The sequence below is a fragment of the Parus major genome, chromosome 3, assembly GCF_001522545.3.
Source record: "Parus major isolate Abel chromosome 3, Parus_major1.1, whole genome shotgun sequence".
Lineage (NCBI taxonomy): Eukaryota > Metazoa > Chordata > Aves > Passeriformes > Paridae > Parus > Parus major.
In genome coordinates, this window is record NC_031770.1 from 35295266 (window position 1) to 35321271 (window position 26006).

General features: G+C 38.3%; 1 protein-coding gene across 2 annotated transcripts in view; it reads right to left on the reverse strand.

The window, feature by feature from the left end:
- HEATR5B (HEAT repeat containing 5B) overlaps positions 1-25913 on the reverse strand; it is a 56027-nt gene extending 30114 nt beyond the window's left edge. The window contains exons 1-20 of one of the 2 annotated variants that reach the window (XR_001520581.3): positions 25750-25913; positions 23398-23566; positions 22767-22978; positions 21085-21193; positions 19952-20101; positions 19303-19474; positions 18773-18930; positions 17560-17809; positions 15864-16019; positions 14206-14456; positions 13646-13757; positions 12313-12465; positions 11922-12021; positions 11424-11533; positions 10343-10506; positions 8162-8337; positions 6840-6945; positions 5255-5445; positions 3562-3721; positions 637-826 (exon numbers count right to left, since the gene is read on the reverse strand). Coding sequence is in view for 1 of the 2 variants with exons in the window: in XM_015622550.2 (XP_015478036.1) it covers positions 637-826; positions 3562-3721; positions 5255-5445; positions 6840-6945; positions 8162-8337; positions 10343-10506; positions 11424-11533; positions 11922-12021; positions 12313-12465; positions 13646-13757; positions 14206-14456; positions 15864-16019; positions 17560-17809; positions 18773-18930; positions 19303-19474; positions 19952-20101; positions 21085-21193; positions 22767-22978; positions 23398-23523 (3046 nt within the window). In the remaining variant the exon portion in view is untranslated. The remainder of the gene's footprint in view (positions 1-636; positions 827-3561; positions 3722-5254; positions 5446-6839; positions 6946-8161; positions 8338-10342; positions 10507-11423; positions 11534-11921; positions 12022-12312; positions 12466-13645; positions 13758-14205; positions 14457-15863; positions 16020-17559; positions 17810-18772; positions 18931-19302; positions 19475-19951; positions 20102-21084; positions 21194-22766; positions 22979-23397; positions 23567-25749) is intronic. The other variant, XM_015622550.2, reaches the window with a different exon arrangement.
- Between the last annotated feature and the right edge of the window lie 93 nt (positions 25914-26006).

A 26006-nucleotide genomic window follows, 5' to 3' on the forward strand; every position in this document is an offset into this window, starting at 1 on the left:
TATTCCATAACTATTTAGAGTTAAAATTCCACTAGTGGCTCTCTGGCAATCAATCAAACACCATCCTATAAACATTCCTAAAAATCCCAGTTAGACAAAGTTACAAATCCATGGTTTAAACACCTGAGGCACAGAATTTCAGACACGGTGTTTGCCATGACAAGATTTTAAGCCTCTACAATAAGGTACAGAGACCTAAGGATATTAAGAATGAATGGAAATGAGTTTAGTTCACAGTATCATCAATTGCAACAAGCTTAAGCTCTCGCCATCAGTTAAAAATAAAATAAACACGTTTAAAAAATGGAGGAAAAACCTTGTCTCACACCCCACAAAATTACACACAGCAAAACATGCAGCAAGGGTTTCATGGCTTACCTACCATGCAAATTTACCATTAGACAAAACACCATACGTCACTTAAACTTCTTTACACCAATCTCAAGCTGCAGTCAAAACCCCCAAGCAGTCACAAGGGGGATCAAAGTGAGGCTGTTTGCAGGACTAAAACTGAAGCCGTCAACATCACCTCCCCCACCAGCAACTAACAAAAACTTATATTCTTCCATTTAAGGATACAATATCATCATTGTACGAAGGAGACTATTTTTTTTTTCTCTTCAAATTCCCACTAACCTTGAAGCTCAGGCCCAACAGTAGTTATTATAGCTCCAAGGCACCTGCCCAAGCACTGATGTACTTCTGTATGCGACGGCGGCACAGTTAAGAGCAGGGTGAGAACGAGAGACAGCGTTGGCTCCACATACCCACGGTACATTGGTCCACTAGAATCCACTATCAAGGCAAGTGAATGGAGAGACCAAGTCTACCAAAAACACAAGAGTATTTTTCAGTAATGCATTTAGAAAATTAAACAGTTTTTTATGCAGTTGGAGCCTAGCCCCGTACTTCCATTCTCAAGCATGTCTTATTCGCTACTCAGACTTCAAAAGTGTTTCCAAATTTTCAGGACCTCAAGCAATCACCTGAGAGTTTAAATATATATAACATATTCTTTGGTTCCCAGCAGTTTTGGGGATAATGGAAATAACTTGACAAAGAATTTGAGAAAAATATATGCTTAAGCACTTCAAAGAAGAAAAATACAAGCACAAACAACACATCTATTTAAAACAAGAAGGGAAAACAAAAACTGACTGGAGACAGGAGAAAGAGAGAATCATTCCACTATAGAACTGGAGGCAGAGTCCAAAATGGGCAGCTAACAAAGCCCTTGGTGGAGATGGTCTTTTATAGTCCAGTAGGAACTGATTTTCATGACAACCTGAAAGGTTCACATGCATTTTTCTAACTTTCTTATTAGTAGATACAAGAGAAAAAAGCAGTGCTCTTCAGTCAGTGTACTACAGCATGAGGGGGAAAATGGTGAAAGATAGACCTATTTCAGTTAAAGGTGAGTAAACAACAAAAGAGTAAAGTAATTTATTGTAATTGTCAAAGCAAGAAGCAGGCAAAAGGACAGTGTTTTGGATACTGACATTTCACTGGAAATAAATTCCACTGAAAGACCTGAAAACATTGGCTATCTCTTCATAACAGCCTACTAAATGATCTTATTTCAGAATTTTCTCACATCAAATATATCATTGAGATAAAAAGAGTATTACTATTGCAAAGCTAGACTCCTAGGAATAAACTGAAGAACTTGCCTTTAAAAGTGCTACTTTTTAATCCTCTCTGATGCAACCCAAAAACCATTAGCAATCATCTAACTACCTCTACAGTCCTAATCCTGTAGTAGCACATTACAGCTTATCCTTTCATTCCTGTAAATTTCCATTGTTCACACTTCCACACAGTATCTGTGTAACCACACTGATCCAGTGGGGGATGAGGTTTAAAAGTGCAGCTTTTCACAGTGGTTGGGTGCTGTATTCTCAATGAAAAGTAAGGTAGATATGCAGGTTCCACCTGGACTTCCCCTTTACACTGCTTTTTTTCTTTTTAATGAAACATTAACCTTTCCAATTTGTTTTTGAAAACACTGGTGCACAATTATATGCCTCATGTTACCCACCCATACATAAAGTTGGTTACATATGCAAATTGCACTTTGTCTTTCCTTAAAAAAACTAAGGAAATTCAAAAGAAACTGAAAATTGTGTTTACAGATTTTTTTTAACATTATCTCCAAGTCAACTTAGGCTTGTTTTCCCAAATGATAAACTTTGTTACTTTGATTTTTTTTTATTACTCTGAGGAAAAGAAATAAGAAGGTACTCAAGTACATGATCTATCAAGTTAACAGTAAACCAAGATGTAAGTATGATTTTTTATAGTTACAGGGGAGTACAGCTTCTCAGACTGTGGGTATAAAGTGCCCCTACTCATGGGTGGCACAGAATTTCCTGCTGCTAAAGCACAACAGTCACCATTCCAGATACTCATTTCCTTGCAGTAATTTATGAAAATGATGACAAGAAGTTACCTATTATATTATGCAACTATAGCACAATCTTTGAAGAATAGTTATAGACAGAGGATACTTGCTTTTACTCAAAAAAAGTTTTTTTTTTTTTCTCTCTCAGTGATTTATCTTAGTGCTTTATTTCATTGCTGAAGGAAAAAAAAATCAGCACTTTTTCCCCTAAAATTCAACTTCTTACTGTAAAGACACATGTACAAGCCCATCTAGCCCACTCTTCATTTTACAACAGCCACAAACAGGCTAAAGTAAAGGAAAAGTAAAGGAAAGTAAAGATAGACCAGGACACTGACCCCTCATATTTCACTTGAGAGAGTAAAGACATTGTCTTCCAATTTTCCAATATTTTCAACTTCTTAAGCATTTCAATTTTCAACTTTTAAAAAGCATTCTGAACTGCAGTGTCTACCCACATTCAGCACCTCCAAAAGCATTACTCTTCCAACAGCACATTTATTCCACTTTCTACTATACCAGCAACTTTCAGCAGTCAAGTCATCCTCTTGTGAGACTTCACGTACCTACAATCCACAGAGGATAGAAACCCCTCCCTAACTTAGACTTGGCTCCTACTGATTCCCTTTCTGTTCCCTAACTGAAATTTAGCTTGCAACAGATTTCTGTGTTCGCAATATAACTCTGCAAAGATGATGTCCTGCATATGTATCAGATACACAGGAATTACATGACAAAGGAAACTACTGCTCATCACCTGAGATGCCAGTAAGTGACCACATGTCAGTCATCTGCTAGCTATTAAAAGCTTCCTTTTAGGCAGCTAAGGATACATACTAACATATGCTGCTTTATAGGCAGTTTTGAATATGCCCACAGTGCATCACTCTGGCACAGCTGACACATGTCCTTCTGCCACTGACCACTTCCAACTGCCTCTCTAAATACCCATGAAGTTACATTTTAATTACACTACATGTTTGGCACTCTGTACTCTGGGAGTTCGTAAGGAAAGATTCACTTTCTTCATGTTCCCTGGTACATGCTACACATCTTACATGTGACGTCTACTAAAGAATATCTGAACAGGCAGTTTAATTTTTAATCTTCATCTTGAACATTTTAAGTAATTTGGTGGTGATTGCTTTTTTTTTTTTTACCTGGACTTCAGGAGAGGTTCCATCTTGTGCCAAAGCCAAGAGAATACTGACACTAGTTTTCAAATGCTGTCCAGAACCTATTCCACCAACATACCGATGGAGACAACCCAAGGCCAAGGAGTGGCCTGTTCTTGATACAACGTCTCGAGCAGATTTTAACCTATCAATGTTTAAATATAAAGAAATCAGGTCATTCAGTAAGTTTGTTACACAGAATCTTTGAAGTACCACAACAGGGCAAAAGACTAATAAAATTTTGCAGGCCATCTTACAAAATCTTGAGAAGCCAAAACAACAGCAAAACCAATGTACTTATTCTATATTGCTATTAAATCAGTTACATATAAAACAAGAGGAAAGAAAGGTATTTTAATAATTATTTTCTTTTTTTTCTGGTCAGAACTTGACCTTTTAGAAGAGTTTTCAGGATACATAAAAAGAATCCAGATTTTATAAGTGTTTCACATCAGAGTAATAATGTTCCATAATCATTCAATAATGTTAATAATCATTCCAAAACCATTGCAGTGAAAAGGAATCAAGAATAAAAAAATGATAACACACACTGAGAAATTACAATGAAATCCACAGCTACATCTTCCACTGCAAATCCAGTTTTTTAATATAGCTGTTTTCTTTTACAGCCAATTTTTATGACGTTTCCAACAGAGCCTTTTTATCTTTTGAAACAGAAGGCTTTTTATAATAGAACTAAAACAGAATGAGTAGCATTTTGGATGATCTAGTTGTATGAAGTTGTATGCATTGACTTATTGAGTATTTTCCACAATACTGTTTCTGAATGTATGCCACATACATCACTTGGTAATTAGAAGCCCTTTTGGTGGGTGAGAAAGAGAGATAAAAGAAGGGATTTCCTAATAATGACAAAGATTTTTTTTTCCCCCAGCTGACTGTATATGAGAGACATGCATGCTCTTGGCCATCAGTGAACAACAAAGTAAATGCACATCTCAAATATAAAAAAATTACTTGACTGTCAACAGAATGACAACCATTAACAACTTACAAACTCACCTACATAAGAAACCAAGGAAAGTCCCAGTAATAGAAATCCAAGAAAAGACAGCAAGGATGATGTACTTTATTACAAGATGACAGGGTGAGTAAAATTTAATTACTCAGGGGTAAGAGAGCTGGACTAAGCTGCCCATGCACCTGGCCCATCCAAAAACACTGCCTGCAGCCCTGAGGCAGTTGCATTCTGATTCACAAATATGCTGATGTCTTAAATTTAAGCAAGAAATTGGGAAACATATTGTCTTTTTGCTGGAGACCCAAGATAAACAACAGAACACAATAAAAATTCAGGCCAGTAAATCAGTTAAATCAATGTTTAAAGAGGATGTTTTAGCGAAACAGAATCACTATTACATAATTCATATTACAGACATACTTAATGTAAGCTATGTTATCTATCTGAAATGGTTTAGTCACCTTCAAGTAACTCATCAAAAGCTGTTTACCAGTATCATTTCACATCCCAAGTGTTTCAAAACTCAGCTTTTATTCCTCACATGAAATAAATCCAAAAGAGAAGAATCTGTTTGAAGGTTTCTTAGATCTAAATAACCATAGGGATCAAGCATGAGAGAAAAGAATAACAAATATGGTATTTAGAAATCTTCCAAACTACATTAAATTACAAACTGCATTAAATTGTAAAACTTACTTATCGAAACTGTACTGAGCCATTCTAGCAATGAAAGAGGCTTCTCCAACCACTTGAGCCATTCTGCCAAGAGCTTCACCTGCTGCACATCTCAAAATAGGGTTAGGATTATCAAGGGCACCCATTACAAGTGTCAAAGCAGATTTGCGGACCTCTTCTGGTCCTAATGTGCTTTTATTCTCAGCTAAACCCTACATTATAAAAAAAAAAAAAAGTAGGGGAGAAAAAGAAAATATATTTGAGACTATCAAGTGAAAACTATGTGCTTTTGCTTAAGTTTATGACAGTTTATCCTAAAACACATTGGTTGAAAACATGTAAAACTCAAAACCAACAACATCCTGGGACTCAGGATATTTGCCAATACTCTACCTATTTCACATACAGGAAGACCTGTTGCACCAGCCTTTTTTATCAAATGCATTACCTACATGCACCCTAGTCCCCCAAATCTAATCTCCCTTTACACAAGACACCTCAGAAAAAAAAAAAAAATAGAAGCTTTAAAAATCTAACAGCAAAAATCTAAGAGGAAAACCACAGACCAGTGATTGCACATTTCTACAAGCATCACTTCAATTGAAGACATTATAGATACATGGAAATATTTTTTTCTTTATAATCACATCCTTCCAAACATTTATATAGCCTCTTACATGAACACTCTACAGAGCAGTAGCACTAAACAGCACTTCTGCAGTTTCTTTTGCTCTGGGACAAATAAACACATATACAGTAAAAACACTGCATGTACTACAGAGCAAGAAGGCTCTGCCTTAGATTGTAATTTTCTGAAGTCCTCATTTCAGCTCAATTTTGACAATTTTTTGACCACTTGGCACAGCATGGGAGCTTCCAGAAATCTGCCTCAGAATCTACATTTCAACTTGTAGCAATGTAGATCACGTTTTTAAGAACAATGTAAAGAACTGAGGTGCTGTTTTGCCAATGTATTTTGCCAATCAACCAAAGACATGGAGCTCCAGTAACAGCTTAAACTGGACAGCCATTGTGACTTGCTGTCTTACTTTCTGACTTGATGGCATCAGGTTGCATTTCCAAGTCTAGACAGAGAGCACACAGCAGTAGCTGCAGTCAGTGGGACTGGGCATAAGCACCTAGAATTCTGTGCAATAAGGCAACCAAAATGCAAACCCAAAGATATTTGTGTATTCAATTACACAAGCCACAACTGCACAATACTCTGTGACTTCAGGGGTTTTCTAAGCATATATGACAAATCCGTGTCTTATATATGTATATATAGTATATATGTATCTATATACTATATGACTTAAATCCATGAGTCCAGTGCAAATAAAACCATAAGACTGAAGATGAAAGGACAGTCTGAATATACTATAGAATGTTGACAACCGTAGAATGCTGACTACATGAGTCTCATCTGTTCTCTGGACTGATATATGAAGACAAGAGCTCAAGCTAGTATCCGTAAAAAAAATCAATTCTGGAATTTTCAAATTTTTGAATTCTTAAGTAACTTTAGTAACATTCTTCTAACAGCCCTTCATACTGAACACAAACTGATGAACTTGGGCCTTCATTGCAAATTTACAAATCCTACCTTCAAGGCACTAAGAACAGCAGTAAAGATATTAAGCTGCACAGCTTGCTGGCGAACACCTTTAGCCTGCTTGACACATTCAGCAAAGTGATCCAACATCTGTAATCTAAAGCAAAGGAAAGAACATACTTGAAGTGATGGTCTTGCAAAATACAAACTAAAGCACAGCTGGTTTAAAGGGCCTTTTAAGTTCACTAACAGAACTTACACTTCAGGGGCTGCAGAAGTTATTCGCTATAAGTCATAAAAGCAGAGTTACTCTGAACATTCCTCTGCTGGTTCTACAAGTATTTATTATTCCTTTGAAGAAAACACCATCAAGAGGAAGTGAATCTTCAGGTGCATTTGGCTGTATAACTAGAAAGCTATGACAACCAGAGTGGGAAAATGCTGTCTTTCCACTACCATTTAAAATAGTGTTACCCTTCATATTTGTTTTCTGTTTCTATTGTTTTTTCCATTTAACCTCCATTCCTGCCCCCACTCCTCCCCAGAAAACATTACTGGGAGGAGGAATGTTCCAAAAACAGGAGTGTAATGCATAATCTGCATTCTTAGTTACTCAGCAGTTCCTAATCTCCTTCACAGTTAACAACAGGTATAGACCAAGGAGAATTACTGCAAGCTGGTCTCAAGTCTATCCTGCACATACTACAAAATGAGGTTGACTGCTAGGAAAAAACTGCTCCCAGAAGGTTTGTAGTCAGATGATTTTACTTTGAAATGTTTCTTAGAACTGCGTTCACTATGTGCTCAGGGACAAATTGCCAAAACTGAGTAACAAAATTAGTCCTGACAACTCCTAGCTCTGTAGAGGTAATGCGAAACACAAAGGAAAATACATTGAATTCCATTTCCTCTTTTTCATTGTGCATACAATTCCTTGCTGACTATAAATCAAATGGTCTTACTTGTAAAAGCCAAATGGAATTCAGTGGAGGTCTCTGCTGTTTTCAAGGCTGATTTGCAGTTAATTGCAATGGGTACTTTTGCAGGAAATTTTGGTTGCAGAGATATTACTGCTGTTAAATGCAGTATGAAAAAAGAGAAAAATACAGTCTCCAGCTCTGAACACTAATCTTCAAGAGATAAAACTGAGGAATTCACTTTATTTCTAAAGTGACTACACATATTCTGAAATCCTTAGACACAATGGACATCAAATACTAACCTCTGAATTTAGAGACAGTTGATACCTTAGTAAATTCTTATTTCAGGAAAAAAATGAACCAAGAAAGCAAGCAAACAAAAAAACCACAACATAACAGTATCCAGAGAAACAAGACACCAGGTTCTGAAATTGAACACGACTGTAAACTGACCTATGTTTGTAAGAGACATGAGGAAAAACCACACCAAAGAGAGCCACAGATGCATCAATGACAGATACTCCCAGAGGAAGGGGACCAGGGACAGCTTCACCAGCAGGGATGCGCAAATAAATAGAAGAGGGATCGTGTTCCAGAGCACCACTTCCAGATGCGCTGTTTGGCTGAAGCTGCAAAATGCCACACAACATGACTATCTCTGAATACACCTTTGCACATAAAATTTCCAACTAGAGATAACCAAAACACATATGTAGTACTTAAAACAACAGAATAGCTTAAAAACACCTGAATATAAGTGCAGTATCCCCATGCATATACATTAGCAGGCTCAGCTGAATTCTGAAGGGTCAAAACCATTAAAAGCTAGATAAATACACAAATTATCACTTCTGGTATTAAGAGATGAAAATTAAGAGAAAAGTAGATTAATTCTGGTACTAATAGTAGCTTCTAAATCATTGAAGTGCCATTTCAGAAAGAAGGTTATTCATTCACTCTCTGAGCACAGTTACAATACAGTGTATTAAATTATCAGTTTTGGCTATAATAATGCCCTACACATAAAGAATTAGAAACAGTACTAAAATTATTAACTCTCCTGTCATCAAGAAAATATTTCCTAACCATCACTGTTTCATGAAACAATATTAAATCATCATCTATTTTCTCTGAAGAAAATTCTATATTCCTATCCATTATTTAATTGTGAAACAAAATTAGAGTTTAGTAGGTCTGTATTCCTCTTAGAAGGCCAGAAAACACAGCAAGATTTGTTAACACTTCTGTATCATTAAAAATAAAACATGACTAAGCACAAGAGAATCATAGAATGATAGAAAGCTAGGGTCTGGAATGGATCCTGAAGATCATCTAGTCCCAACACACCCCTGCCATGGGCAGGGAAATCTTCCATTAGAACAGGCTGCTGAAGGCCTTGGCCAACCTGTCTTTGAACACTGCCAGGCTTTCAGCATCCAAAACCTCCCACAGCAATCATTCCAGTGTCTCACCACTCTCACAGTGTAAGATTTCTTCCAAATATCTAACCTCAAGTCCCCATTTCAGTTTGTGCCTGTTCCTTCTTGTCCTATCACCACAATTCAGGATGAAGAGTTCCCCTCCAGCTTCCCTGTAGGCCCCCTTCAGATACTGGAAGGTTGCTGTGAGGTTTCCTTATTTTCTCCAGGATGAACAGCCCCAACTTTCTCAGCCCATCTTCAAAGGGGAGGTGCTCCAGTCCTCTCATCAACTTTGTGGCCCTCATCTGGACTTGCTCCTAACATGTCCTTCTTATGTTGGGGACACAAGAGCAGAACCACCTCCTTTATAAAAAACTTTTGATACAGCCCAGGATTCCATTGGCTTTCTAGGCTGTGAGCACACACTGCCAGAGTCCTGTGACAGACTACAGATCTCCACTTACCAAGAGCACCACTGTTTTACAGGCAGGAAGTGAAAAACAAAAAAGGGGCAGAAAGGAATGAAAAAGCCCTGTGGATTGAAGGCTGCACTGGAAGTCTACCATGTCCTCCACAATAAACAAAGGAAATTTGTAAAACTCTCTTTTGCCTTGACATGCTGATCTTGGCTCAGGAACCGCTTCCCACACTCTTGGTGCTATCAGTCTTGGCTTTTGGATCTGATCCATCAAACCTTCTGAGAAACCCTCCCATTATTAGATGGCTATTGCAGAAGAGGCATTTTCAGCCAACATCATTGTGTCAACACTTTGAAATGAACTGTAAGATATCTTACTACACCCATCAAACCAGTTAAATCTTGTTTTGCTGTAGCACCGTTCGCAATATTAATATTTTGACAGTAGCTTCATTATAAAACATATTAAGTGGAACCTACATTTCTCCTAGCTCAAAACATTCTATATGAGAGCAACTTCTAAGCTATGAAGAGTGGCAGGTGGAAAGAGATATTGAATTAGGATTTTTTTAAAAAAGAAATGAGGCTGGTTCACTAAGCACAGCCCTATGAGCAGCATTAAGCCATTTGTATCTCAGCTGCAGGTGGTTTTTAATCAAAACACTACCCTGTAGATGGAAGCACTTACATCTAACAAAGCTCTGAAATAAGACTAAAATCATGGTATGAAGCTTCAGTTTTAGAAGGCTTCCCCACACACACATCACACAGACAGGGCAGGTAATTTTTTGTTACCTGATCTTCAATTGACTTATGATCTGTTTCCTGCAGCCAAGAGCCGAGGAGAACACTATCATCATAATGACAAAGAGACCTTAGGAGTGATGTGGTTGTATTAGCAGAGTTGTCTGTCAAAGTAAACTCTGCTACCAGCTCTCGAAGAAGTGCATTAAATGATCCTAAAAAGACAGACATTAAAAAGAATCATTGCTGCTTCTTAGCCAAAACATTTCAGCTAGTGATTAGAAGTTATAAATGTGCCATTACTTCAATTTTAGAGGTCACTAACAGAAAGTAAACTTGACAATACTAGAGTCGAGAGCAAGGCTTCAAATAGAACTGTAGGCTCTCTTTTCCCAAACCATATATAACCAAATACCTAAATAATAGGCAAGGTTGGAAAACACTGGAGGTCATCTAGTCCCACCTTCTGTTCAAGCAGGGTCCACTAGAGCACATTACTCAGAATTGTTTCCTGTTCTAAACAACAGATTGGGCCATCCTTGCAGGATGACAATCCAAATGTAGGAAAAAACCTGCTCATCCACATGATCATGTAAACATAATGAATTAACAAAAAAAACCTAAGAAACCCAAAAAGTTAATCTGTCAGACTGTGTGATGGTGCTTGGCAATTTAGTAATAGCAGATCCATGTAATAGGATTAAAAATCAGTAAATATCAGGTTTAGAAAATAACCAAACCAACCAAAGAAAAAAACCCTGAATGTAACCAAAACTAAACCTTCATTGTCACATCTGTTTTTCAGTACACTATGAAACAAAGCTCTCTATCTTAAGTAACAATGACTTGTTAAAAAAACATTATTTGATCTCAGACCATGAACTCTGTACCTCTCAGTCCTATAAAGGGGATCATAACTGCAATACTCCAAGTGTTACTCTATGAATGCTTTTCAATACTCATACTCTGTAGTTATACGGTCAAGATGACATACAGAAGATGAGGAATACAGTACAAAATTACTGGAGATTCCTAGAATTGTATTTTGACTCTTACAGCTGCTTCAAGGATAAGCATCACAAATACTAAGCAGAATTTTTACTTCAACAAAAACTGTTAAAAATTTATGTACCTTCATATGTCTTCGGAGGCAATAAAGCCAATATATCATAAAGTCTTAAACGAACCATAGCTGCACTGGCTTTGAGATGAGCTCCATGAGCTTTAATTACTGATGGAATGCTATAGAATTAAAAATGAAAAAGAGAAACCAGAAATGTTTCAGTTACAGAAAGGAGTATTTTCAGATTTCTTTTCACAGGATATAACTCCAGGCAAGGCAAGAAAACAGTGTTCTCTGAACTACTCTGAACAACATCACTCAATTAACAATACATTTTCAGACATAATTGTACAGAGAAAACTTTTATTAAAAACCCAACAAACCCACAACATACACTGCCATAAATAAATCAATGACATGCACCTCGTCAGAAGTCCTGTTTTAATTACAGGTGGGGCAGGGGGAAGGGACAGACAGCAAACCACAAAACCCAACTCCAAATTAGTTCTAGTATTTCAAGACCAGGAAAAGACAGAAGTGGATAAAGAGCAAAAACCGCCTACTTACTGCGACATCATTGTCATGGCACATTCTATGGGTGTCATCAGTTTCCTGATCACATCCTCAGTAAGGAGCTCAGGGCAGTGAGCAACAAAGCTTCTCATAGCTAACAACAAAATAGTTTAAATTAAACTTTCACTGAAACAAACAAATGTAAGACATAAACAAGATACAAATTCTGAGAATGTCAAAAGAGAAGCAATTAAAAATGTTTATTCAAAGACTGTGTGAGCTGTTCATAGAATTGTATGTCAAAACCAGGACATACTGATGAAAATCTGACACATTTTACTCATTTTCAAAGAAAGAGGGGAAGCTACAGGGGTTCTCTCTACAATACTTGGGATCACGTTTTGGTTTACTGTGCAGGTACAATCTCAAAGTTTGCATTTCTTACCACACAGAGCTCCAGCACGACCTTCCAGTGTTACTTGCCAGGTGAAAGAATCTCCTCTTGCCTTCTCTGCTTCCAGCTCCTTCAGAGAGCGTGGAAACACATTTCGCCATAGCAGCAACATCTTGGGCAGATGATACCGGACAACGGAAGGACCTATGTAAAAAATAAAGTGACAGTATAATAAAAATGTGTACTTAAGCGTGAAAAATCTTTTGTGAAGGCTTTTGCTCTTCAAACTATTTTTGGCTTATTTCACATCTCTTCCTTTTTGCCCTACTTGGAACAATGAAAACCTAATGAAATTCTTTCTCATTCCTCGGTTGAAAGTGTAGCAAAGAAATACTATATATCACATATGCTTGAGGATATCAGTCCTAAAATAGGAAATGGACTACCCTACCTACTGTCACATCATACAAAACCATGGTCAACTGTCATCTTACTATCTTTTTATTCTGATTTCTAATTTTTTTATATTAATTTTGAAGGCAGGTTCTTTAGCCTACTCTAGCCTGTCCATAAAATAAATAGAAAAATAACTGGTAGCTATTGATTATGTAAACTAGTTTAACAGTCAAGTTTTTTTTGAAACTTCTGAAAAAGATCCAGTGCAAGTACATTAAAAATATATTGGAGGACAACCACAATAGGAATACACTTTTAGAAAAACATGTCGATAAACTGGTAAAAGAGACAATTTAGAGAAACAAAATGAAACACAGATGGTATTTGGTGAGAGGTCAAAATACTGCAAAATGCATCAGAACTTTGTCACATTTTCCAGTATAAAAGAAACTCAAAACGAAACAGAAAAGAACACTACTGCTGCAAAATTCAAGAGTATCCTTAAAACCTCTCAAAATGCAGCCTGTGATACTTCTGTAATGGCAGATATGAACATGAGGCCAGCTTTTTTAAAAGAAAACTGAAGAGCCTTTAAACTAACAACACTTCTACTCAGTGCTGCTGCCTATCTCACTGGGTTTCATGTACTGTCCATTTCTTCTGCACCACAGTATTAAGGAAGGAAGAGTATGGACAATTTTGCCCTTTCAGAGAATGACTAAAGGCTGGGTTTCTAAAAACAGAACAGAAATTTTTCATCAGATATAATAATTCCTACCATACTTCAGTTTAGATAAGCAGTAATATTCCACTTCTCCCCAGCACAACATTGCTGAAGTAAGTGCACTAACACTCTGTTTCCCCTGTATAGATATCCTTGTGCTGGATAATGAGCTCATTATGTGTAAAGACCATTTGCCAGAGTGGATAATCAGAAACGTTGGACAAGCTTGAGAATAAAAAGAAAAATCAAACCATTTTTACAAACCTAAAGTCATAAGTGCTCCAAGCAAAAGCCATCCAGCTTGAGTCCGCTGCAAGGAGAGCCTGCTGTTTTGTGCAGCAGTTCGTAACAGATCCTCAGCAATACTGACCACCATCTGCACCCACAGCAAAAAACATAAAACATTTATGTTCAAAAGCATGAATGAAGCCACTGCAAGCTACTTCTTCACTCTTAGAGACTAAAGATGCTCTCAAATAATTTGAATTGACCTTCCATAAAGAATGAATGTAGATTACACTTCATGCTGATGATTAGTGTTTTTCATATAACCAGCCAGTAATATTCTCATCAGCAATTATTTCAGCAGTTTTTCAATATTTCAATTTCTCTTCAGTAAATTTGAAAGAGAAAGAGAGGAAAAGAGCTGTTAAATATTGCAACTGAGATTCTAACAGCACGTGCTCTGGCCACTACTCTCGCACAAGGCACAAACTCAATTTCAATAATGCTTTAACTCATTAGCATGCCACCCATTTTGCAAAGCTATTACTTGTAGATAAAAGGGTATCTCTTAGTACACTCCAGATGAAACACTATCTCACCTTTCCTTTGGCATGAGGAATGCCTAGAGGACACTGATGCACACCACCTAACAAAGCAGCCATTGCAAAACTGTAGCCACTAACAGCTTCAGGGGAGGTCTTCAGATTGTTGAGTCTTTCTGCACATCTGTCTAAAAACGGAGTCAACTGAAAGGGCAATGCCACAGCTACACACCGCAAGCACCAGGCAGCAGCCAGTCGGGCAGCCATGCTGGGATGAAGAAGAACTGAAGTTACTGTCTCCAAGAGACCTACAGAAAAGAGAGTTTGCAGTCTTTCACTTATGATGCACTTTTTAATATACATATGCTTTTTAATATACATAGACAAATAAAATCAATCAATACTAGACAGCCAATGTGAAAGTTAAGGAGGTCAGAATTAAAGAACTTGAATTTGCTGACTGTGCCTTTTCAGGAGAGGTGATAGATGTTACTAACATTATGCTGCTCCCCATCAGGTTTTGTCAGCAAGGGTGAAGCTGTCAGAGTCACAGCACTGACCCCTACTACTCAAACACTGAAAAGAGACAGCCGTGCAGTATAAGAGAACAGGTGCTAGATGAGACATTTCCGGTCCCATTTTACAGATTGCTAGTAACAGAGCAACAGTAACACTGATCTTTGGGTTTGCATCACATTGTAGCCAAGCACATGCTGAAGAGGTCACTGACTGCTGTAGTCTGGTTTTGACATGGTGCTCTCCCCCCTGCAGCAAGTTTGCATCCTTCTACACTCTCCAAACTTCTATGCCTACCCAATCCCACTTTCTAACTGCACCCTTCAATCCAATTTGTATCCACACCAACACTTTCTTTAGTCCAAATCTTGGCAAACCTCTACTTCAAAGCACCCACTGCTGGCTGCTTTCTCTGGAGCTAGTGAACACCTTCTACCTGCTGAGTTCATGACAGCTACCAGAAATAATACTGAGATACAGACCCGTCTGCTCTTATGGGACACAGCTTCCAGAAGGAATAAATATGAGCAGTCTTCCCTACTCCAAAGCTGTCATAAATCAGTATGGGAAGAATGTCATATGCAAAAAGACAACAATCTATACGATGAAACGTCTAAAGAAGCTTGTACTTCCAGTGGAAAAAACACAGGCATCCAGAAACTCAAAAACTGTAAAGCTGTAACACTACAGAATAAATGTGGATTCAGATACTGAAACAAACAAGAAAAAAATCTCACACAAACCCCAGTCAATTTCAGCCAAAGAACTACTTCTTTTAAAGGGACCTACCAACAGCTTCATCTCAACAAAATACTTTTGCCTCCCCACAGAAATTTGGTATTTAAAGGCAATAGTTTTCCAGGAACAAATCTTTCATTCACCTTGCATAGCAAAACAATGTATTTCCTATAAAACCATTATTGTAAACAAGCCTATATCAAAAATTACCACTTCACCCTAAGAAAGAGCTTCAGAGAGATTCCAGTCAAAATAGCTGTTTAATACTTGGTCAAACTTGAACGAAAGTTAGGGTACTACACACAATGAGCTGGACAAACTTAGCTATCTGGAGTACAGAAGGAAGTACCAATTTACTAAACTTATTTCTTTCATATTCATTTATTATTTAACTAGATTTATTGATATTTCATTTCATTACTCAAATGCCTCACTTAATCTGTTTCCTTTTATTTTCATACCAATAGAAGGTTCTTGAATAAGAGGAGATGCAGTGGCATTCAGACTCTGAACCAGACTACCCAGTTCCTGGAGGGCACACACCATTACGTGCTGGCTTGCGGCTACATCAGCAGCTCCTGATTTATTTTCACTGTTAGCATCATTCACTACTGCTTCTGCAGAAAAGAAAACAACAGTGTCTTGCTTAACTACCATTTGAACCCACCTGAGCATTCAGAGGACAGAAAGTGACAGTTTCATTTTGACATCAATCGTACATTAAAACAAAACTACAAGTCTGGTCATAGTGAGTACTAACGAAAGGAACATATTCTGTAGGGAAAGAGTTTTATAGCGATCAGCCAAACACAGTTGTCCAGAGACCATAAAAAACAGATGCCCAGCTGCTACTACAGATAGCAGAGCACTAAGAGGAAGGATAAACAGTGTAACACAGAAAAAGTACTTATTCGAAACACACATGCTGTATGTTTGTATCTGTACACAGTAACAAAATATACCATTTTGACATCTCTAGGTTCTGCATGCAAATTTGCATGCATATATGTTCAGTGAAAGTAAAAAGGAGACCTGTCGTAAATAATCATAATTTCTAATCTAATCTCAGTGTTATCCAATTGAGTTCCTTAATCCCACAGTATGTTCTACAAAATATCGCAGAAGCAGCAACTATCTCTTCAAAAGGGAATTCAGTAGCAGCCTAATGTTTGTATCTACTACGAAAGAAATTGAGAGACTGGTTGTGCTGTATATGAAGGGAAGCAATTATTACCAAGCATAAACCCTTCCCATTTTCATCACATTCATGAGAAATCCTCAAAAAAATGGAAGTTCTTCAAACTATCCAAATACACAACTGAATTTCCTGCAACTTTGACAAGGTGGCAGGAGGAGTATTTTCTGTAATTGTTTCCTCTCAGAAAAGCATTTTCAAGAGACTTGTTATCTTGGAAGTAGTACTTAGTCATGAGAAACCTTTTAATGTTCCATGCCTACTCCATCAAAAATAATTACAAGAAGAACCTGCAAAAGTTTCTAAATCAATTTCATTTCCATATGCTAAACATTTTTTTAAACTCAAATTACATGGCATCAGAAAAGAAAGATATGTTTGGTAAATAAAGTGATGTGTATTTCCAATTTACTCTTTTAAATCTCCAGCTTGAGCTAATTCCTTTCATAAGAAACAGATGCCAAGAGAGTTTGCGTGAGACTTTGCAGCACATGGAATCTTGGTGATTCCATATGCTGCAAAGTTTTGCTAAGGAGTCGTATTCTTCAGATCACATAATTTCTGTCACAAAATGCAATTGGATATTAGTATGGATATTAGCAGGAGAGACACAAGGACCTACAAGATCTTGACCTTACAGACTTTCAACACTGTTAGTAAAGAACTCTGCATGACTTCCAATACAACCTATCCCAAGACAAATGGCAAATGCGTAGTTTTCTTCTCCACTTCCATTTTAGGCTTTTAACAATGTGTTTGCTATCTGGGATAAAAAGGCAGTGTCATGCAATCACTACTGAAGCAGAACTCAACCTCTGAACATTTGAAACAGAAAGCAGATGAACTACCATTTCCCATAAGAACAAAATTACTCCTCACAGTAGAAGAAAGCTAAAAATAGCTGCCTCAGTAAAATGACAGTGACTTTCAACTGGTCTTGAACGAAGAAAAATGGTTCTCACCCACTGCCTTCATTTGTTTACCAATGGCTTGACATATTTCTTTGGCAGCTGCAATCTGTGCTTTCTCCCCCAGCAAGCTGCCCACAGTTGCTCTCAGGATAAAGGACACACATCTTCGAGAATAAACAGCCTCCACGTGGGTCTGAGTTGCACGAGGATGTGAGACCAGATCAAGCACATGGGACAGAAAGGTAGCAAAGTTGCGCTCCAGCCACTGCCCTCCCAATGTTGTAACAAAGACAACGTAGGCCTGCAAATCCAGAAGTCACACAGCAACCCAATTAAAACAGAAACAAATGATTATGTGAAACTACAGCCAGACTCGAGCATAATGCACAATAGCAGCAACACCAGCTAGCAATAAGCAACTCTAACCTAATGAGGCTGCTCCGCAAGAACTAATTCAGTATCCACATCTTTGCTGCTGAAACTCAACTTTCTCCAGTACCAAGAGTAGCCCCTATACTGTGATGCATAAAAACACCCTTTGGATGACAGCAAAAAAGCCCAGTTCATTGCTTTTAATGTGCCTCTCTAAAAAAGTTAAGAACAACATATAAATAAAAGCAGCAACATCAAGGTGTTACAGTTCACAATAAAAACCTGGCATATTCACCTTCAAAAAGGCTGGGAAAAAATAAAGGGTTTCACAAAATAACCTACGATCAAAGCATCTGGATTCTGGGAAGTTACTGCAGCATATTGAAATACATGTCAGAGTGAGAACACCTGAATTTGAAGAGATGCTGCCACCACCTTTCTCTCAGACAAGAGGAGTTTCCACATGCATCAGATTTCACCTACTCTTGAGAGATATATGGAAAGAAGAAATGTAGTTTAACCAATCTGAGCTGCAGCTGAGAATGGAGCCACAAAAGGGTAACAGGGCATCCTCTCTATAAAGAAACAAAATTTTAAAAAGGAACTGAAGTCCTTAACTTACTAAGTTTTCAAATATTTTTGCAAGTTAATCTCACCTAATATACACTGATCAAATAAGTTTTCCTTAGCTCATATTTTAATCTATTGTTACTGCATATCAACAATAAAAGAAAGTAGACAGGTGTATGATACTTCATGTACATCTCACAAAGAAGAGTCAAATTAGACTTGTAAATTAACTTATACAGAAATACAGAACAGAAACGTGTATTTTTCCTACTAGAAGGGTTACAATTATGTATAAATTTTAATTCATTAAAAAATTACAAACCTGGGTAACACCAACTCGCACTTCCCTATTGACAGATCCTCCTACTTTTAACATTTCTCCACCACTCTTCAAGAAACCAGATCCCCCTCGCAGAAATCCTGTGGCCATGAGCTCCAAGACCTCCTCAAGTGTGGCTCTCTTCACATTTTGCCGCATCACTTTTTAAAAAGAAAAGTAATAATTTGTCCCCAAAGTTCCAACCAACACAAGCAATGATCTTGAAACCAGACTTATTAACTCAAAACTGTCTTGGAAAAACAAGTCTACCCAGTATTTCAGATAAAAATTTGGTTGCATGCTTAAAAAATAAGCCACTTTTCCCAAGTGATTTTTGATAGTTTGCTCTGTCTTTTCTTTGTATGACTAAAACAGAGATTTGCACTCTTTTTAGCTTATTATTTGTAAAGACAAACAATCCATCTACAAGCTTTCATCCACTGGAACACAATGTGCAGCACTGCCATGTAACAAGATACTGAAGGTGTAACTAAGTCTGCCAATGTAGACAAGGAATCCAGAAGGGCTCGTACCTGTCGCTTGTTTTGGTATCAGTGCTGTAGCCATGACCGTCCCCAAAAGCTTTGACACTGCAACTCGCACACCATAGTTTGAGTTTTCCAGAGCTTTAAAGCACAGCGTTGCCACATTCTCTAGTTCAGCTGTCCACATAAACACTGCTTCATTCTGTAATTCCAGCAGACACTGTAGGAAAAATAGACTTGCTAAGCACCAGGAGACCATTCTTACATTTTATCTAAGCATCAGACTGCAATCGGCAGCATTATTCAGAAAATATTTTAATATGAAAATTTCAATAATTAATTTACAGACACTCTCCTATATGCTATCATAGCTGAGTAAACAATCAGAAGAGTCATAAAAGAGACTACTACATGAATCAAAAAAATTTTAAAAAGCTCAACCCAAGAACCATGTTAACAAAAACCTCTCTCACTGAAGCTCACAGATAACATTCTATCTCATATTTTTTTATCAAGTGGGGAACACAGTACTACAGTACTTGTGAAATCAGTCAAACGTCTGAGCCTGCAGTGTAAACTAGTAAGGACTTACCTTGTCCAACTAATTATCAAATTTCCCTTCCAAAACAACATGTCCCAGTTCAACTGAAGGTATTCCCCAGTCACAGCACAAGAATTTCTGTGAGAAGACACCCACCTTAGCCACTGCGCACCGCACAGCCATCGATCTGTCCGTCAGCAGAGACCGGGCATTCTTATAAATATCACGGTGACAAGAAGCTGCTGCTCCTCCAAGTCCATTGAGAACTTTCTGCAAACTCATCAGAATTTCACTGCGGCCCTGAGACTGCACACACGCAAAAATATTTACATAAAAATGTGGACACAGCAGTTACATTAAGAACCAGGTGTATAGGTTTGCATTTTCCTGCTTCTATGCTAGAATGTTTTTGCAAACATTGAAAATGCAGGCATATATAACCGCTATGTAACTTTTAAATAGATTTTGTTTTAAAACATAGCTTTAAAATGTAGATTTTAAAGAGAAGTAAACACCATATGCAACTTTTAGTAAAGTCCCTCTGCTGTCACATAAACCAAGCCCAGGCAACCCAATAAACTGGCTCTAAGTAAAATGCTTCTGCACTGCCCCACTATCTATCAACGGTATATTTGGGAGAAACAAGAAAAAGCAGCTGATAAGAGAGAAAGGGAAGCCCAAGCTAGCAGCTTCATGTTATACCTGCACACAGGCAGGTACTTACAATCTGAGAGCACACACACACGCAAAAAAAACCAAACAAATAATCACCCAGGCACTACAACACAGCTGAAGAAACAGCTGCCACCGAAAGAGCCACACAGTCAATATTCCAACTTGTCCCAACAGAGCTATTTGCATAAAATCAGACCCACTGACTGCCCAGGATACATTCTCTCAGTATTATGACACTCTCTCTCTTTTCAGGGCACAATGTATTCTGCTCAAATGCAAAGTAACAACTTTCCTGCAAAATTTAAGCATTCATTATTATTTTTTAACAACTGAATGTTTATGCAGAGTACATGGGCAAAAACCCTAACACAGTAGTTAGAAATGACAGATACAGTAATTTCTGAATTTTAATTACTGATGCCACCATGAAGTAACTATTACAATATTCATATGATAAAGTCTAAACTCTCTGCAGTAGACTTGAAACTAGCTAGGCAAGTGATTTGCATCCTTTAATGCAGAAAATCAGTCTAGGCAATTTGCCAAACACCTCTGGAGGAAACAGGTTTCAGTTTAAAGCGCAATTAAGACCACACAAATAAACTGAAACTTACCTCTGCACTTTTCAGAGATTTTAACAGATTATTAACAGTTTCTGGAAAAGAACTACCCAGCATTCTGCCCATTTTTTCATAAAATGCTCCAACACATGCCACAGCAGCCCTATGAGAAAACACAGAAAAAGAGAACACATATTAATGTATCATCCAAATGAAAACAAATAGTTAAATAGAAATGTTGGTTCTAATCAACATTGATGAATAAAAATCTATTTGCTATCCACTACTTATACTGGCTGTTTAACAGGGCCCATTTAAATATTTTTTTTGCTTACAAAGAGAAAAGCAACAGAAAAGTTACCAGCTTTTAAGAATAAAACTGCATTTGAAAGGGTATTACTATAGGATTTACACATAGATTGAAAAATTCTGGAGAAAACAAGATAGGCTGAAATCTCATCAAGATTAGGGTTTTGTGCTTCAATAAACTGTCTCTTCCAAGCACTTGCAAGAAAGCCCCTAGCCTCTAATATATCCTGACACATTTTTGTAGATACTGAATTATGGGGTTTTTCAAGACTAAGAACCTAAAATGCAGAAACTATTGCATAACACAAGAAAATTTACAGGCACTGTAAAATCTCTCTGGACCCATAAACAGTTATTTACATGTTTTTCTTCCTCTGCCATTTGAGATTAGGAATATTTAGTTATCACCACATTGCAGTTATATACACGAACTGTTCCAGAACAGTCACAGAAGCCAGCTCCTGAAAACATGCACTTTTTCATCACAAAGGAATGAGGTTTTTTTTTAAAATCTGTATTTGCTGGCTAAATGTTTTTTTAGTGAAGTTAAATCACAAACTCATTACAGCCTCCCCTTTAATGGGCATGCGTCCATTAAAAAACCTTCTGGACTATGACTTGGTAGCATAAATTTCAGAGCATATTATAGCAGAAAACACTTCCCACTTATACAAGTTCCTCACACAGCTGCAAGAGCTAGAAATAAGTGGACAGTATCTGCCCAAGCAGTGACTATTTCAGATTTTATTGCCAAATCCTATTGTCAAATATCTGAAGGCCAGGGCAAATTTGGATTCACCACACACCATGAACTTATGAAGCAGTACATGGGAAAGTACCAAAAACAGTTTCAGTGAAAGTTGTCTGTGGCATTAACCAAATTCCTACCAATGGGACAGCTCCCATGACTAAAGACAATGGATCACACATCCATGCACATGTACCCACATGCAGAGACTGCTTGAGAGACCTGTGCAGCTTAGCATGCTAGGGGAATAGAATAGGTAACATTTGATGGGAATAAAATTTGAATATTTGGTTACAATTCACTAGGCACAGAAAGAACTCTGGTTTGACAATCTGCAGGTTCCACCTTTACTGGGGTACCTGAGCACAGTCAGCAGTAATTCCACTGGTGGAATGCCTTCATTAACTGTTATCCTCTCCATGCCATAAAGAGTCATCATATAGTACCTTGCCTAGAGAAAATGATTTCACTTTCACATAAATCCATCTGTGTCACCTTTGAGTCCTGCCCTGCCCAATTTCAATCCAGTGTTTTTCTCTGCTGTCTGTATTGAGCATATGTAACTCCAAACAGGCACACAGAATGTAAGTAAACATAGTGTGCACATATATAGGCAGATTCTTCAGTAATATCCAGGACCATTTGGCCTAAAAATCATTCCCCTTTTCCCAAAACATACAGTTTTGTGGGGAGGTAGGCTGCAGTATCATCTTTGCTCTTGATGATGTCGTTGCACTTGTCAAGCGTCTGAAAAACCGTAAATGTGTCTCCAATGCTGTAGAGAGCAGCGAGATTTTTTGCAAGCAGCTTCCGTGTGGGTGGCCCAGGGGAACTGCTGATGAGTCCTGTTAGCTGCTCTACAAGTTTCTTCTGTTTTTCCTTGACATCTGTCTGTTAACAGACCAAAAATAAATAAGAAAAGTAGTTTGATCCTCTGTGTTGCTTCTAATACCCAGAAAAATCTACAAGAAATGGAATAAACCTTATACCACTGCGAACTGTATGTAATTCAGCAAATTGCTTGTCTCAGAGAGATATGAGCTACATTAACAACAGCAGAGGCAGATGCTAAATGCTCAGAATTAGCTGCTGACCCATTTAATTTTTACTTTTTAAAAATACTAACTGCCTACAATTAAACACTTAAAATTTACAAATTAGCACAGAGACTCTTCAGGCTGAATCTGAAACCATATAGGTACCATCTGGCCATTACCTGACAACTTTCTCTGGCATGAAATTAACACAAATGCTTTTTAAAAGAAAGTTTCTTTAGAAAGAAGGGGGGGAAAAAAATCTCATTAAATTACCTTGTTGGCAGCTACCAGCACTTTATCCAAGAATCTCAACCATTCAAAAATAAAAACTGGTCTCTTCGCTTCTGTGATTTGAGCTAATGCTTCCTCATTCAGTAACAAACTATGAGCCAGCTCCATATTGGATTAAATTCCAATTTTATTGCAAATTTGTGTAGAAGCTCTAAAATAAAAATGCAAATATTAGTATAAAGTACAGTACCTCAGTACAAAGCTTTGAAAATCAAATTAAAATATTCAGTTTGCTTAGACTTGTCTTAGCTAAATAGTCCCACATAAAAGCTACTCACATATTTACAAACCAAGTCCATTCATTAGTATTTCAGGGAACAGAGCTGTTAATTGTAAGAAGAGCACCTACAGGCAATTTCAGGGTACAAATTCTCAGCCAAGAAAAATATGCCAAAGTCTGTGTTTAAAGAAGGTAAAGGAATTGTCTCATTGTCTCCACTTACAGGGCAGAAAAAGGATTGTTGCAAGTCAAGACCCTTGAGCACATTCCCAAAGCTGGGGCATGAACTTGGCCCCCTTCTCAACACCCTTCAACAGACGAGCTGAGAAGATGAGCCTGCCCCAAGTAGGAATTTCCAGCCAATGCAAGTTTGGGAGAAACAGGAACAGTGATAGGATTTGGCATAACTGACCTAAGATTTCCCTGATCCCACTAGCCTTGCCTTAAGTGCTGGACAAGTAAGCTCCCTGAAATCCAGCAAGCCTTAGGGGTGACAGCCTAGAACACAAGCAGCAGCCAAACTACTGCAGGTCTCCCCAGCAGGCAAAATCCTGCAGATGGAACACTGGTCATCCTGCTCAATCAATGGGGGCTGGCATCAAAGCACTAACAAAAGTGTACATTATCAGTGTAAGCAAACACTCTGCCAACTTTCTGCCAATTTTAGCAAACCACCTGAAAAAAAGTGTAGCTATTCAATGAAGAGCTGACAGAAGAAAAAAAAACCATAAATTTTACCTAAAATCAACCACCTTCAGCAAAAAGACACCCTAAAAGCAGAAAAGCAACCCAACCCCAAAACCTGAATTCAGTGATGCTGAAACTAGGATCTCAGGCAAAACAGAGAAAACAAAACAACTAGAGTATTATGTAAGACATCAGCTTTCAACAGACATCATCTTTTGACAGCTGCACTGTTCCACTTGTGCTCTCAAGAGCTCACAGCTGCTTCCTCATTCATGCCCAAACTCAACAAATTCTTGAAGTTAAATGAAGTGACTTAAAGCAATTTTTTTTAAACAGTCCCCAAATGAGACATTAGTAAGGTGACATATTAATACCGTACTGTAGTTCTAAATCCACCTTAATGATTTGGTCCTGATGAAACTAAAGCACCACAATGTCTTTAATTGGTTGTTCCCTGCACTTCAGCACTTTGTGTAATTTTCACTGCGTACAGTTCCAGCAAAGGTGGAAAAGCCACATATGGAAGCACATACAGACCTCTCTAACTCCTCCAAAGACATTTTCTGTCATTTTTTGGTTTATTTGTTTTTTCTTTACATTTATAAAGAACTGAGAAGGCATTGCCTGTCAATATGTCCGACATATCACCTCAAAACACCTTTACACAGAGCAGAGAGAGACGCAGCGGATGATGGCACTGTGGTGATTCTTTGGATATCATCCCAGAGATCCTCACTGCTTGTCACACCCACACAACATGTAAATACCATAAGTACTGCTGGACAGCACAGCTCATTATTCCTTTTCCTCCCCACATAAAAGGTTTTATTTGCTCCTAGCCATAAGAGCCATGGACACCTAATGCACCTTCCTCACATTCCCTCACCTCTTCATCTAAAATGTAGGAAATACAGGCTCTAAGCAACAAAACCTGCACATACATGCAGCTGTGCTGGGGAAGCACAAGGCATCAGACACAAGAACAATTACACAAATATTCAGCTAACTGAAGAGTCAGCCTGACACAGAACTACTTAATAGACAATCCAAAGCACACTGACACTGGCCAAAGGTTTGCTCCAAAAAGGAGTGTAAAGCCTACCGAGTTCTACCGATGCTGGTAAGGATCTTGCTGTGAATGCTACAAGAAATAAATACACTGATGCAGAGCCGAAGCTGATCAAAGTCAACCAGCAGCCAGTGAGGTACGGTGGAGCATTACACAGGTAAGAAAACGCTCCGATGTACTAAAACTCCTTTCTACTCCGCAGCTGCTTTCCTATGCCTAAATCAACTATTTGTATCTTCATCACGCGTGCACTTCAGTAGAGTGAGAAAGCCGAGAAACAGGCAAGTTTAGGCGAAGTCACACACACTCCAGAATGACTCCATCAGGTGAAAAGGTTTCCGCGCCTGGGTCCCCCTACCTGTATCGGCTACTTTAATAAGCTGCAGCAGCTCTCAGGGCATCATGCCTGCTTCTGAAAACCCCTCAGGGGGTACTGCCGAGGTGCAGCGCCGGGGAACGATGCTCGGGCGACGCCGCTGAGGTTTCGATGCCGAGGGAGCGGTGCCCGCAGCCTCCCGAGCGCGCAGCCCCGCTCGCACACGCGCGCACCGCCCCGCACACGCCGCCAACGCCGCGGGGAACGCGGACCCTGCCCCCGCTCCGCCGCAGCCCCGG